Consider the following 15,126-nt stretch of genomic DNA (forward strand, 5'->3'; position numbering starts at 1 on the left):
GAACTCCATGAAACAGCTGCTGAACCTATCATGAATACATAGCCAGACGTACTCTTTCTATCGTCAAGATCACCTGCATAGTCACTGTCAGTAAAACCAAACAAATCTGACTTTTCATTATAGAACAACCCATATTCAATGGTTCCTTGCAAGTACTGAAAAATCCTCTTGGCAGCTAAAAGATGCATCTCCTTTGGGCATTCCATGTATCTACTAATGAGACTTACAACATGCATAATATCAGGCCTTGTGGCGGTCAAATACATCAAGCTTCCCACAATTTGCTTGTAAAGGGTGCTGTCAACCTTCTTTCCTTCAGGATCTTTGATGAGCTTCAAACCCACTTCAGATGGCGTGCTAACAGAATTGCAATTCTTCATTTGAAACCAGTCTAGAATTTCTTGCACATACTTCTTTTGAGAAATAAAAATACCAACAGCAGATTGCACCACTTCAATATCGAGAAAATAATGCATTTTTCCAAGATCAGTCATTTCAAATTCAATCATCATAGACTATTTAAAATTTTCAATCATGGCACTATCATTTCCCGTATAAATTAAATCATCCACATATAAACAAACAATGAGCATTTTTCCTCCATCTCTAATTTTTGTAAAAAGCGTATGCTCATATGGACATTTCTTAAACCCTTCCTTAGAAAAATAAGCATCTATACGACTATACCAAGCTCTTGGAGCTTGTTTTAGTCCATATAGTGTCTTTTTTAATTTATACACCTTATGCTCACTTCCAAGCTTCACATAACCAGGAGGTTGATCAATAAATACCTGTTCTTCCAAGTCTCCATGTAAGAAAGCTGACTTCACGTCCAACTGGAAGATAGGCTATGAGTTTTCTGCTGCTAAAGCGATCACCAATCTGATTGTATCATGCCTAGCTACAGGAGCAAACACTTCTTTATAGTCAACACCAAACTCTTGCTTATACCCTTTAGCTACTAAGCGCGCCTTATACTTGTCAATTTCACCATTTTCCTTCAATTTTGTCTTGTACACCCATTTGACACCAATTGCTTTGTGTCCTATTGGAAGATCAGTCGACTCCCAAGTATTGTTTCGTTCAATGGCTGCCATTTCTTCATCCATCGCCTTGTGCCATTTTGATTCTTTGATAGCTTCTTCATAAGCTGTAGGATCACAATCAGCAAATAAGGCAAAATGTGTGAGTGGGTCCTCATCAGATTCATCAATTACCTCATAATCTATCATCCACGCTGGTCTTTTTCTAACTCGTTGAGGCCTTTGTTCTCCAACTTCTTCAACCACAGGTAGGCTTTGTGAATCATTCTGAGTTGCTGCCATAGGTTGCTGCCTTTTCTCATCACTCTCACCATCAAAATCCGCTGGAATATGTTGTCTAACAACATTGTCACTCCATGGCCAGGTCTTTTCTTCATCAAAGACAACATCACGACTAATTACAATTTCTTAGTGCTAGGATTGTATAGCTTATAAGCTTTTGATTGATCACTAACACCAAGAAAAATGCATTTTTCTCCCTTGTCATCTAGCTTTTTCCTCTTCTCATCTGGAATATGGACATAAGCAATACATCCAAAAATTTTGAAATGATCTACAGCCGATCTTCGTCTGCTCCATGTTTCCTCCGGTTTCATATTTTGAACAGCAAGAGTGGGACTTCTATTCAAAATATGAATGCTCCAGTTAACAGCTTCAGGCCAAAAAGTTTTCGGAATGCCACTCCTCATTAAAAGACTTCGCACCATATTCAAAATAGTGCGATTCTTCCTCTCACAAACTCCATTTTGTTGAGGCGTATATGCTATTGTAAGTTGCCTCTTAATTCCATGGGTCCCACAAAAATTTGCAAATTCAAGTGAGTTGTATTCTCCACCATGATCAGTACGAAGAACTTTTATTGGACTACCAACTTCTTTCTCAACACGTACTTTATAATTTTTAAAGGCTACAAAAGCTTCAGATTTCTCCTGCAAAAAATACACCCATGTTTTTTGACTATAATCATCAATGAAGGTAATTATGTATCGTTTACCTCCATTAGAGGATGGATTAATTGGCCCACAAATGTCAGAATGAACTAGCTCCAATGGCTTCTTTGCTCTCCAAGATTTTCCTTGTGGAAATTGATTACAGTGTTGTTTACTAACAACGCATTCTTCACAAACTTGAGATGGAGCAATAACTTGAGGAAGACCCGTCACCATGTTCTTTTGTTGTAGTATTCTCAATCTGCCAAAATTGAGATGCCCATAGCGAAAATTCCATAACCATGCATCGTCATTTAGTCTTGCAAATAAGCATGAATGAGTGGTGTTTTGAAGATACAGCGGAAACATTCGATTTGCCGTCATGTTAACTTGAGCAATTAGGCCTAACTTTGCATCTTGTATACGACATACTCCCTCTTTGATGGAAATCTCATACCCTTTTTCTTGCAGCTGACCCACACTAAGTAAGTTGGTCTTCAAGTCTGGAACAAAAAGAACATTAGAAATGGTCTGAGTAGAATTTCCCTTGGTTTGGATTGACACCCTTTCTTTTCCCATAACTGACACTTTAGAATTGTCACCAAACTTCATATTATTATGAAATGACTCATCCAAATCAGAGAATGCAGACTTGTCTCCACACATATGATTGTTGCAGCCTGTGTCTAAGTACCACAAATTCTTGTTGGTTTCCTCCTTTGCATGACAAACCATTAATAAGGATACTTCTTCTTCCTTCTCTGCAAGATTAGATATCTCTCCATGTTGTCTATTCAGATTAGTTCGGCATTCAGATTTGTAGTGGCCATACTGATGACATCTGTAGCACTCCACATTGAACTTGTCTGCTGATCTTGGTCTATAAGAAGTCGAGTGGTGGCCTCCTCGTCCTCTTCCTCTTCCTTGAAATTGATTATCTTGGTATTGGTTTCCTCGATCATTGTTTGCTCTACCTCTGCCTCTATTGCCTCGTCCTCCTCTTTTGCTACATGCATCTCTGTTGCCTCTACCTCTTCTTCCTCTACCTCGATCTGCTGATTGATTATGTGTCGTAGCATTGTTGTTAGTTGAAGCTTTCAGAGCTTGCTCCTCATTGTCCTACTGGATCAACTTGTGCTCATGTACCAGTAATGAACCTTGGAGTTCATTAATTGAGAGCTGATCAAGGTCCTTTGACTCTTCAATTGAACACACCACATAATTGAACTTTGGTGTCATCGATCGAAGTATTTTCTCGATTACTTTTACGTCATCTATCTTTTCACCATGAATCCGCATTTTGTTGATAATTGTCATTGTTCTTGAGAAAAAATCAGAAACCGACTCTCCTGGTTTCATACGGAGTAATTCAAACTCTGTATGGAGTGCTTAGAGCTGCTGCCTCTTTGCTCTTGTTGTTCCTTGGTGCTTCTTCTTCATGGAATCCCAAATATGTTTGGAGGTGTCCTTGCAAAGAATGGTTTCCAGGATTGAGCGATCAATAGCTTGGAAAAGATAGTTCTTTGCTTTGAGATCCTTCAATCGCTGCCCATCAAGTTCAATTTTCTGCTGGTCTGTTAAAACTGTGCCTGCTGCTGGTTCTGCTACTCCATTCTCAACAATCTGCCAATACTCTTTAGACCTCAAGAAGTTCTCCATCAACATGCTCCAATGGTAATAATGACCATCAAAGCGTGGAATTGCAGGTTGCACAAAGTTTTCTGAAGCCATTGTTTGCTGCTACTGCAAAAAAAAGAAAGGAACAAAGCTACTGCTCTACTTCTATATCTCACATACTCTCATGTCTCCCGTATTCTCCCTGTCTTTTGACTCACTCAATCTCTCCTGTTTAAACTTACTCTTGGCAGCAGTGTCTCACGAACTCCTTCTCTCTTGGCTCACCCTTTTTTTTTTTTTCTCACCCAGTTGTCACTCTCTAGCTCGGATACCACTGATAAAAAATAAACTTGTATATGTAAGTAGAGGAACTATTAAATGAAAGAGGAAATACTGGATTAACTTGACACATTATTCATCAATTAAGCAGCCTATATATAGGCATTACAACTCAACGTTGTACCACCAAACTAGGAACTCATCTGAACATGCAAAACAGAAAATAAAGACACGTATCCTCCTATAGACCAGGTAAAACTAAAGACCAAGCCAATGACCATAACAAATCTTGACACGTACTAAAATCCACTAACAAATTCCTATAGACCCGGTTAATAACAATAAACCACATCTTGCAACAATAAAGGAAATAGAAGAAACAATTCCTAAAGACTAGGATAAGAATAACAGACCCACGTGATGACATTTTCAACATAACCTACAAACCACAACATTATAACACAATATATTACAAATATGATTTTGTGGGTATTACAACAATATGGACCTAAACTTTGAATTATGGTTTAAAAGTTGACAGAGAACATGAATTTAGGAAAGGGATAATGTTAAAGATTATGTAATAGTTTTTTAAGTTTGGTGGCAGAAAATGTAAAAAATACACATAACTAGCTCTAGGTGGTCGAATGGTTCGATAATGACTTTTGAGTGTGTTACTCAATAGATCATAAGTTCGAATACCTCATCGATTGCTAATAGGGATAGCAACTGGAGTTCTTACCCAATCAATAGTTCCAGGGCCCTGAGAGATTATTTGAAGTGTGCAAAAGTTGGCCCGAACACTCCCAATCATAGGAAAAAAAAATGTAAAACACACATAAACTTCATGAGCAGGAAGGTGAGAAATGGAGAAAACAAATACGTGTAATTAAGGGGCAAAAGCATGACTAGAAGCACAATTTAATAGCACTGGAAAACACACATAAACTTCATGAGCAAGAAGGTGAGAAATGGAGAAAACAGATAGGTATAACTATGGGAAAAGCGTGACTAGAAACACAATCTAATAGCTTAGGTGATAGATATTAGTTTCATTAAAGAGTATCGCATAAACTGGTCCGAATACCTTTGATCATTAAAATATATATATGCAAATATATATAACACATAAACTTCATGATTAGAAGGTGAGTAAATGTGACTCATTTTATAACTTGATAGGATTATTGGAAGTTTCACTACAATCAGGATTGGATAGACTGCTAATAAATTCGTTTGCCTTTTAATTTAGCATTGGCAATCTAACTGGAGATAACCAACAATTGCCTCATCTACTCAGAAATAATACGACGGAGTTTCAAAATGTATTTAATATCGCAATAGAAATTTCAAAACAGATTCAATCTATGTGTTAAAGTTACATTCTCGTTTGTGTATTATGTTTGAATGGAAGTCCGAACGAGGGTTCTTGAAAGATTTGCTTTACTCTCATCAAATCTAACCAGAAATGAGAAATATGATTTTATAGAATTAATAAAATGAAATGGCATTGCTTTGAGTTTGGAATTATATATATGTTTAATGGCCAATGAGATCATAATAAACTGGTATTCAGATTCAGAATCCATTCACACCCTTTTTAAAGTAATTAATTTTTCATCCACCAAATTCATGACACATGTTTCCTTCTTTATTCTCTTCTTTCTTTTATCATTCTCTTGTTTCTTTCTTCCCCACCCCCCACTGCTTTTAATTTTCTACACAGATCACTTTGGCAATACTTTATGTCTTCCTTCACCTGAAAATGAAACACAAATCAGTAATATACAAATGCTTTAATTTTGGTATATATTTATATATATAGTCAATCTCCAGTATTAACGTTCTAGAGTTTTTAACGTGCGGATCGGATCAAAAGTAAGCAGTTAATCTCTATCTTTAACAAATCCAAAATCAAAAAGCTAATAACCTAACTTTGATCCGCATATTAAAAACTTCGAGACATCGCAGCTAGAATTTTTCCAACTGTTTCTTTTAGCAGCTTGACCCAGCAAAATAAAGCAATAATAATCTAGGATATGGAATGAGATAAGGATTGAGAAGTGCCAAAAAGTGATGATCTTGTTAAAAGCATAATAAAAGAATTCTCACAATTGGCGAAAACCAGTGGCTAATAAATACCACCATAAACATTTAATTCTTTTCTTCACGTATGTCTTTCTGCTATATAAAGAATTATTAAAAGATAAAAACTAGGTAACTTATTTAGTAACTCTTTACGTGGAGAGTCTCAGTCTGTGATTCTTAATATTTAATATTTAATATATAAATACAGTGAAGAAGAAAAAGCAAAACAAGGAAATAAAGTAGTTTGTGTTTGTGGCCCAGGAGGACAAATGGATACAGCCTTTAAACATCAGCAAAGCCAAAACAATGTCCCTGAAATTGATTCCTGATTAATATTACTGTATTGATAAGACCACTTTGGTTGATGATTATCCTCTTCTACTTTCAAGATTCTATATATGTATTTGTTTATTAACAGTAAAGTAATTGAGACAGAAAGAAAAATGGCAGCTTGCTAACTAGCAGTATATATAAGGAGTATTAGATAAGGTGTAAAAGGTCTACCTCTTTTGCATGCATGGGAAGAAGAAGCAGCCAAATGGGAAGTCAAAAGATTTGTTTGCTGCTGGTTGTGCTTTTCATGAATCTTCACATGCTTGCTGCAGCTTCCAGTCCTCTTCATAAGAAGGCTTTTTCTTCAGGTAATTATAAACTTTTAGCTCTTGTTATAGCCGCCTTATTATGTAAAAGAACATAGTTTTTATATGGGTTTTTATTGCTTTTGCTTAGTATTGAGTTGCTCAGTGTCAGAAACTCAGTCATAGAGCCGATGAGATAGATTGAAATTTCTGAGATTCATGCACACACACACAAGGGTTTACATTTCCAGGCTGCAAAAGTATCAGTAGAAATATTTAATATCAAAAACTCACATGCAGCAGCCAACAGAGAACTTGAGGATAGAATAAATATAGTTTTCCAGCACTTGAAGTCTTGCATAAATAATCATCTGAAGAAACATATATTTCACAATTTACAAGTTCTCTCTTTGATATTCAGAAATCTCCTACAGTAACTTTTTCCTAAATAAAACCAAATCAAGGACATAATTATTCAACCCAACCCTTTTGATGTAATTGAAGTTTGATTTTGTGCTTGTCTTAAGCATCAAACAATGAATTTGAAGAACAAAACAAGAAGCTATTGACAAATTCTTCTGGTTGTTCTTAAATTGTGATAAGATATGCAACTTTCTTCAATAATTTCATAATACACCTCATATTCGTACTAAAATTAAATAAAATTTCGCCATGGACCAATGGATTCCACTTGAAGTGCCTTTTCTAAAGCAAAAGTTATACTTTTGAAGTTGACATATCCTATTTGCCCACCATAATCAACACTTATAATGGTGTATCTTATTTTATTTCAAGTTTCGGAGTTTTGTGTTAATTAAGGACAGTTTTATAAGAAAAGAAGAAGTAAGAATCTATCTGCAGTATATTAATGTATGCAACTATAAATGATGTAATCAAATTCTTCTCTTTCTTCAAGAACTAAAATTACTTACATATATATCCTTAAAAGTCATGTCATTTTTAGAAACCAAAAACATCAACAGATTTTCTTACAGTCATTTTCTTTCTTTATTTATATAACAAAATACAGATGCCTAACTCATTCATGGGTATCCAAGGTCAGCTTACTTTTTTTTATTTTTTGTCTTGGGTCAAAATCAAATTAATAATGGAAAGCATAAAAATTAAAATCAAATATGAAAATAGTTATGTCAAGATTCTTGTCTCCCACAAGAAAAGTTTGTCCTAGTAATAGTGCAAATTTCATTTCAAGTGAGAGGAGATTGTTTGGCATCAGTACATGAAACTTTCACTACAATAATTAAGCTTGGAATATAATTAACTGCTGTACGGTCAACACTGAGAATATTTTTTGGAATATGAATAAAATTACACCCTAAATAATGTTCTAGAGGTCTTGAAAATTCATCACCAATTTTCCTCCTCTCTTCTCACACACGTAGAACCTCCATCTTATTCCCCTCTATTTTTGATGTTAACTCATCATTAAAATACAAAAGCTTAAAGCTTAAGCTAATAGATAAAGACTTGTTCACATTGAAATAGAATCTCGATATAATACCTTCTGAAATTTCCATTAAATCCGTAAGCAGTCAGTTTAAGCTGGTAAGCGACGGCTAAAACAGTAGTTTTAAATACTATATCAATTGACTGATTGAGAGACGGACAACTATTGAATATTTAGTGGGCAACAAGAAGGCAACATAATAACTGTTTCTCTATTTGTTCTAGACACGGTTGCTAACTCCCAACACAAATTCTATCTACAGATTCTTCGGAGGATATTGATCAGGGTAATAAACATGTACCTGAACATGAACATGGCACGGGAACAGCTAAAGTTGATCACTATGCCAGAAGTGATATTGTAGAAAGCAGCAAATTTGCCCATGGCACCGGAGGAGCACATGCTGGGGGTGGATCACCTGGTTTTGGTGAACACGGAAGTAATGGTGGTTCTGGAACACCTTATGTACAAGGAGGCACCACCATCATCCCCATATATGCCGGGGGAGCAGCAAGTAACCACCACCCAAACACACACCGCAATGCCGTCAGCTGCAACCAGAGTTCAACTGGATTTCTCACCCTGATCTTGACTGCCGTTGCCTGGTTTGTACATTTATAAAGTGGATAGGAAAACTAGACCAATCCATCCTTCTAGTGCAAGAGAGTTTTTATTTGCTTGTGTAAGACATGTATGTAGAAACTGTGAATGTGTTTTCATTAATGTAAACGTCCTAAATTAAAGTGTCTTGTAAATGTCAGTGAACCTGTATCAGCTGTTCAATATATATTTTTCTATTATATTTCTCTTTGTAAATGTTTTGGTGTAGTAGATTGTATTATCATAATGCAAACAACGTTTGATGCAAACTAATATGCTTTCAACTTGGGGAGATAAATGTTCAAGCTTTTTTCAAGTGCATGCAAATCCATATTGATGTCTTGTGAATATGGGTGTGTGCACATGTGTGAGAGAGAGGGATGGAACACAAAACTGGCTGGAATATATCTCAATTCCAACAACAACAGAATTATAATTGAGAATCTTGACTCCAATGATAAGAAACAAGAATTTGATTTTGTTAGAATCCCACATTGAAAGGGAAAAGGGTGGGCATGTGGGTTATAAAGGCTTGGGCACCCTCCTTTGGCAAGCCGGTTTTCCAAGGAGAGTTCTACCCAAGCCCATGAAAGACCCATGACTAGCCCAATTGTTGAGTATTGGAGTGGGTTCCTATCAATTGGTATCAAAGCATGATTCTGTGCCTATGTGACAGCGCACGCGTGGCAGGCGACCCGTGGCATGCTGACCTGGGCCCGGACTGCTACCCCGAGAAAGAGACAGGAGGCGAGGGAAAAGGGGATCCGCGTAGTCACCAAGGGGTTAAGAGGCCGACGTGGACGTCGGTTGCGGAAGCGTGCTGGAATGTTGGGATCCCACATTAAAAGGGAAAAAGGTGGGCATGGGGTTATAAAGGCTTGGGCACCCTCCTTGACAAGCAGTCAGTTTCTAAGGAGAGTTCTACCCAAGCCCATGAAAGACCCATGGCCGAACAAAATGTTGAGTTATTGGAGTGGGTTCCTATCAATTGGTATCAGAGCATGATCCTGCGCCTATGGCAGCGCACGCGTGGCAGGCTGACCTGTGGCAGGCTGACCTTGGGCCGGGCTGCTGCTACTCGAGAAAGGGCATGGAGGCCCGAGGGAAAAGGGGATGCGTAGTCACTAAGGGGTAAAAAGGCCGACGGGGTTAGAGGCCGACGTGGACGTCGGTTGCGGAAGCGTGGTGGAATGTTGGGATCCCAACATGAAAGGGAAAAGGTGGGCATGTGAGTTTAAAGGCTTGGGCACCCTCCCTTGACAAGCCGTTTCAAGGAGAGTTCTACCCAAGCCCATGAAAGACCCATAGCCCAACCCAAATTGTTGAGTTATGAAGTGGGTTTCCTATCAATTGGTATCAGAGCATGATCCTGCGCCTTGTGGCAACGCACGCGTGGCAGGTGACCTTGGGCCGGGCTGCTACCCCGAGAAAGGGTATAGAGGCCGAGGGAAAAGGGGATCCGCATAGTCACCCAAGGGGTAAAGAGGCCGACGTGGACGTCGGTTGTGGAAGCGTGGTGGAATGTTGGGATCCCACATTGAAAGGGAAAAGGGTGGGCAGTGGGTTATAAAGGCTTGGGCACCCTCCCTTGGCAAGCCGGTTTTCCAAGGAGAGTTCTACCCAAACCTTGAAAGACCATGGCCCAGCCTAAATGTTCAGTTATTAGAGTGGGTTCCTATCAGTTTTTATGTGGATTAAGGAAAGAAACCAATGGAGGGACGATTAGGAAAAAGTAATTAAACAAAAGGCTGAAACAAAACAAGTAGGGCAAATTCTGCACCTTTTCCCCTCAAGTTTTTCGGACTTCTCATCCTGTTCATTATATGCAAGGTTGGACCAGTAGTTCATGCTAGCAGAATACACACGAAGACCACACTACAACTAAGCATCATATCCATGGAATAAAGAAATGTAGAAAATTACAGTATTAAAAATTTTAAAGCACAAATGTCAGTACTATAAAAACCAAAAGAGCATTCAGTCCACTAAATCCTTCTATTAAGTCACTGAAAGAAAACAAAGGATGGATAAGATTCATATGGTTATTACCGCAATAAACATCTCGAACAAAATTACTCTTATAAAATTACAAGTTACCCAAAATAAACATCTCGAATATGTGGATATGTTCGTTCTACTTATATCATCCAGTCAAATTTTGATTCTACTGCAATTTTAGTTAAGAATGCAGTCTAATGTTCTACAGTCTTTCACCTTCCTCATCAATAAGAGATTAAAACGAAGCCACAATTGATTATTCACAAATTTTGATCTATAAGAAAAACAAAGGAATAAACAAAGATCTTTCAACAAATAATGATCACCTTCACTTAGAAATGAGTTAGTTGCTCAAGTTTGCGAGTCTCGAAAAACTTGCACCGCCCTTTACCACTTGATTCAATATTTCACTTCTCCTCTTGGATGAGGTGAAACCAACATTGCTTAATTTCAATTGCCGCTTGCCACTGCTTCTGTTGAAACCATCTCCATCATTTCTTCAGACTCCCTAAACAACACGCAGAGTAAAATTAAAATGCAAAAGCACCTCCCAGATATTTTATCAATTGTAGCTTTGACATATAGATATCGGGAGTAGAAGAATTGGTAAAATGCGAGTAGTGAATTGTACTTGATATGCATAATTGCTAGAAAAATGCATTGGTAATGGAGCATAAGCTACAACCATGTTCTGAATTTTGAAAACAAAGTGGATATAATATGCAGAACAAACTTTTAAAAAAAAAAAAAAAAAAAAATTGGGGCCAACAGCCTAATTTAAGGAGTTTCAGGATTGGATGACTACATTTCAGGATGTTAAGGGCCAGAGAAATGCACTGCCTGAATTAAGAACAATGACAAAGCAAGTAAATAGGAAGTGGAAAGCACCCAGGAAAAGAGAAATTACACACAGGATAAGATTTTCAATTCAACTGGCTAGACATTGGGCATTTAATGACCTTCATTACTTTAAACATACTACCCAGGATAAGTAACATCAAGTAAAGGGATAAAAGTTCGCTCATTTTCAAGATTCTTGTTTTCTTTGTGGCCAATGTTTTTCCTATTTGGACTTCCAAAGGCATAAACAAACCAACGCCAGAAGACTTCATATTTTGAAACAGATAATTATCATCACCAGAGACATAATAGTTAGAATTGCTATTATAGCCTTTGATACTTATCAAACTACACCAAGTTGAATATTATTGAAAGAAAATGTATTATTTGCATATAATTAAGAAGAAGAAACATTAGAGATTTCAATACTATCTCACATTCCCAACCATCATTTCTCCATGCTACATATGGCTTAGGAGAGGAAAAAGCGCTCTAAACCCTACAATTGCAGGATTCCCACTCATGTCTCTGGTTATAGGAGGTGTATCGTTTTGTCAATAAAACATAATTGATGAGGCATCAGAGTGCATGTAGTAACTAAATCGATTAAAAAACAAACAATAAGCAAACACTCTGAATTAAGCAAGAGAAACCATATTTTTACACTGCATAGAGCATAAAGTAGATGGGCAATATTGCAGGCAGACACACAGTAATACCAAATTCATAAAAGATTATGAGGAATGTTGAATGAGGACTAACCACAAGACTTCAACACCGTCTTTGGAATAAGAAGTGCATGTACCCCAACTGAAACGGACCAACGACGGAAATCCAAATACAAAGTGTTTGTGATCTTCCAACCAGGCCTTGGTTACGGGATCTGAACACATGAAAACATACCATATCCATCATATTAGAATAACCGTTTCAAAGTTTTAAACAGACTACAATAATGAGAATTAAGCATTTTTCACCTCCAGGGTATCCAGAACCAAAGTTCGTATGCATATTTTCAGCTGTTTCCTCAAGCATCCATGCTCTCAAAGCTTGATCTCTGGTGACCTACTTCAGCAATAAAAATATAATTAATCTTACAACTTAAAATTGAGGAGATTTGGAGAAGAGGGAGCTTGTTACCTTGGCAACTATGCTTGCACCACTAACAACTGGATAGAGACTATCAGCTTTCTTTGCAACAACAAATTTGATGGAAGGAAATCTTTCAGACAGTTTTATTCTATACTTCTCCGCGTCTCCCACGGTATCCAAATAAACCTGAAATATAAAAACAAGTAGAATTATTCCTCTTCTATGATGCCATTACTGACATTGAGCTATGAGTTTAAAAGAGTTGTTAACTTCACCTCAGTTAGAAGAACTCCCATGTTTAGCACCCTAGTGATCAAGCCAATTGCAGAGTCATGTGAAATCTCATTCAGGTTTATCTTATTTCTGTCAACCAAAACAGGGGGGGATTGAGAAAAAGGAAACTCTTCAAAAGCCAGAAAATCAATATTATAAACAGTACAAACTTATTGAGCATTTTAGCTGAAAGCTCCCTAGGATCAATGACATCCACAGCCCATCCAATTGATTCATTAGCCTTCAATTCCTCAAATAATTCTTCCCTCTTCTCTTCCTTTAATGTCTTCGAATCTGCAGGCAGTTTAACAAAAACTTTAGAGCCCAAAAACCAATAATTTGATGAAACGATATCATAGAGGAAAACAGCTTGCACTTATCACTTCTGCTCCACAAATTGTAGTACCACAGAACATCCGCGAACTATGCCTCTAAAGGAAAGACAGTTATATTCTGAACTAATATAAGATATTCCAACCATTTTTAGTTTATATGACGTAGTTTGTAAGTGTGTCAAGTTATGCAGTCAATCTGCAGCATCACATACAACACAAGACATGAAAAAACCAAGCCTCAGCTTAGAAGAGAGCAGAAAACAACAAAGTAAAAGAACCAGGGCAAGAGGTGCAGAGCTCTTTTTCTCAAAAAAATATCTAGTAAAAAGAAAAGGCATATATCCTGAAGAAATTATTGATACAAGTTTCCAGCAAGAGAAGAAATTAAGACACTGAAAGCTAACAAATAGGGAACATTCAACTCATTTGAACACTTTAACTATTTTCGAGAAATCAAATCACTTAAAAACAAAGGTTAACATATTGGTTTCCCATTAAATCCCACATGTTGCAGTAAAAGCCACATCCCACTACTCATGCTATGCAAATAATTCAAGCTTGAAATTTGACCAAAAAAGGAACTGATAGAAAAATGGCATAACTTAATAACAGTCATAGAAATAACATGAATCTGACATTTAAAAGCACAAAATTGACAAATTAAACCTAACTATCCTCTCCACTTCATGCATACAAAACCAGACCCATTAAAAATAAATGGAAGGAAAAGTTGTAGAGTCAAACCTGCAAAGTTCAAGGTGGAAAGAGTCTTCTGATAGGAGCGAGCACAGTACAAGCATCCGTACACCATAGGACCTGAAACAAACAAAACATTTTCAGAAAACAGAAGTAAAGAAAGAAGCAAATGTATGAAAGCAAACAAAAATTGACCTAAAACGGGGCCACGGCCAGCTTCGTCGATGCCCATAATGCAAGGCTTTGATGCCCATTCTGGGACTGGGAGAGCTGCTTCCGATCGCATTACTCACACAGTCTCAGTCGCCTCTGCTTTGGAGGCTTCAACTTTACCAACTCTGATTCCCGCCAGAAAGGACAAAAGGACAAAAGGTTGTGTGCTTCAGTAATTTTCGGTTTTAGTAAGGGAAAATTGGGTATCGTCTGAGACCTCAGGGGGTTTATTAATATTTTTTATTTTATTTTAAAGTAAATTATTTTAATAATTAAAATAAATAGAAGGATGAGATACTTTAATTTAAATTTTTTACCTAAATTCTGAACTCAAATTTTAATCCATTCATTCATTGCATGGTATATATATCTAATGAAGTGTAAGCATAAAATATCATTTTTTTTTTCATTTTAATCATTAAATCATGATAAAAGATAAATAAACAAATGAAATTTAAGTAACTATATATTCGCAAATTTTCAACGTGCAAATCAATGGTTACATTAAATTATTGATTTTTTCGTTTATAAAAATCATTGATGTTAATTTTTTTTTTATGATCAGGGGTATCCGAGCCAGTTTGTACGCATCCCAACTAATCTTTCAAAACTTAAGAACTATCAGTCGGATAACAAATCCAATGGCTACCCTTATTAATAACCAAGAAGAGATTTGAACTTAAAACCTCTTAAATAATACACCCAAAAGTCTATGCATCAGTCGAAAAATTAACTCAAATAATATTTTACATAGTAAGTTTTATCGTTGTTTATTATCATAATGAGCAAGGGAGGTTTTTCAAAATAATTTATAAAATTGATAATAAAATAATAAGCTTGAACCTTTATCTTTTTAAACAAATGATTTACCAAACTATTTGAACTTGTTTAACTTACAAAATAAGTAGAGTAAGCCCCAAATAAATATTATCTTGATTACAATAATTTCAAACTTTAATTATTAGAAAGATATAAAATATTCACTAATCTTATTATCTATTTTTTTTATTTTAATTTTCCCAGAGCAATCCTGTCACACATATTTTTTAATGCACTTTGATAAAAAATAAACTGTAT

At 36.4% G+C, this 15,126-nt stretch overlaps 2 protein-coding genes across 2 annotated transcripts; one reads left to right on the forward strand and one right to left on the reverse strand.

The window, feature by feature from the left end:
- Positions 1-6,297: 6,297 nt before the first annotated feature.
- On the forward strand, positions 6,298-8,818 carry LOC116141404 (cold and drought-regulated protein CORA-like). The gene is made up of 2 exons (XM_031426915.1): positions 6,298-6,597; positions 8,265-8,818. The coding sequence occupies exons 1-2, from the start codon at positions 6,474-6,476 to the stop codon at positions 8,621-8,623; spliced, it is 483 nt and encodes a 160-aa protein (XP_031282775.1). The 5' UTR covers positions 6,298-6,473; the 3' UTR covers positions 8,624-8,818.
- A 1,805-nt stretch (positions 8,819-10,623) lies between these two features.
- LOC116141406 (ribonuclease H2 subunit A-like) lies at positions 10,624-14,206 on the reverse strand. Its single transcript, XM_031426918.1, is given in 10 exon segments — positions 10,624-11,006; positions 11,009-11,097; positions 11,781-11,788; positions 12,199-12,323; positions 12,418-12,505; positions 12,581-12,718; positions 12,808-12,895; positions 12,976-13,099; positions 13,885-13,956; positions 14,032-14,206. Coding segments are annotated over 10 exon segments (897 nt in total). The 5' UTR covers positions 14,123-14,206; the 3' UTR covers positions 10,624-10,932.
- Between the last annotated feature and the right edge of the window lie 920 nt (positions 14,207-15,126).

This window comes from Pistacia vera, unplaced genomic scaffold (genome assembly GCF_008641045.1).
Source record: "Pistacia vera cultivar Batoury unplaced genomic scaffold, PisVer_v2 Contig398, whole genome shotgun sequence".
Classification (NCBI taxonomy): domain Eukaryota; kingdom Viridiplantae; phylum Streptophyta; class Magnoliopsida; order Sapindales; family Anacardiaceae; genus Pistacia; species Pistacia vera.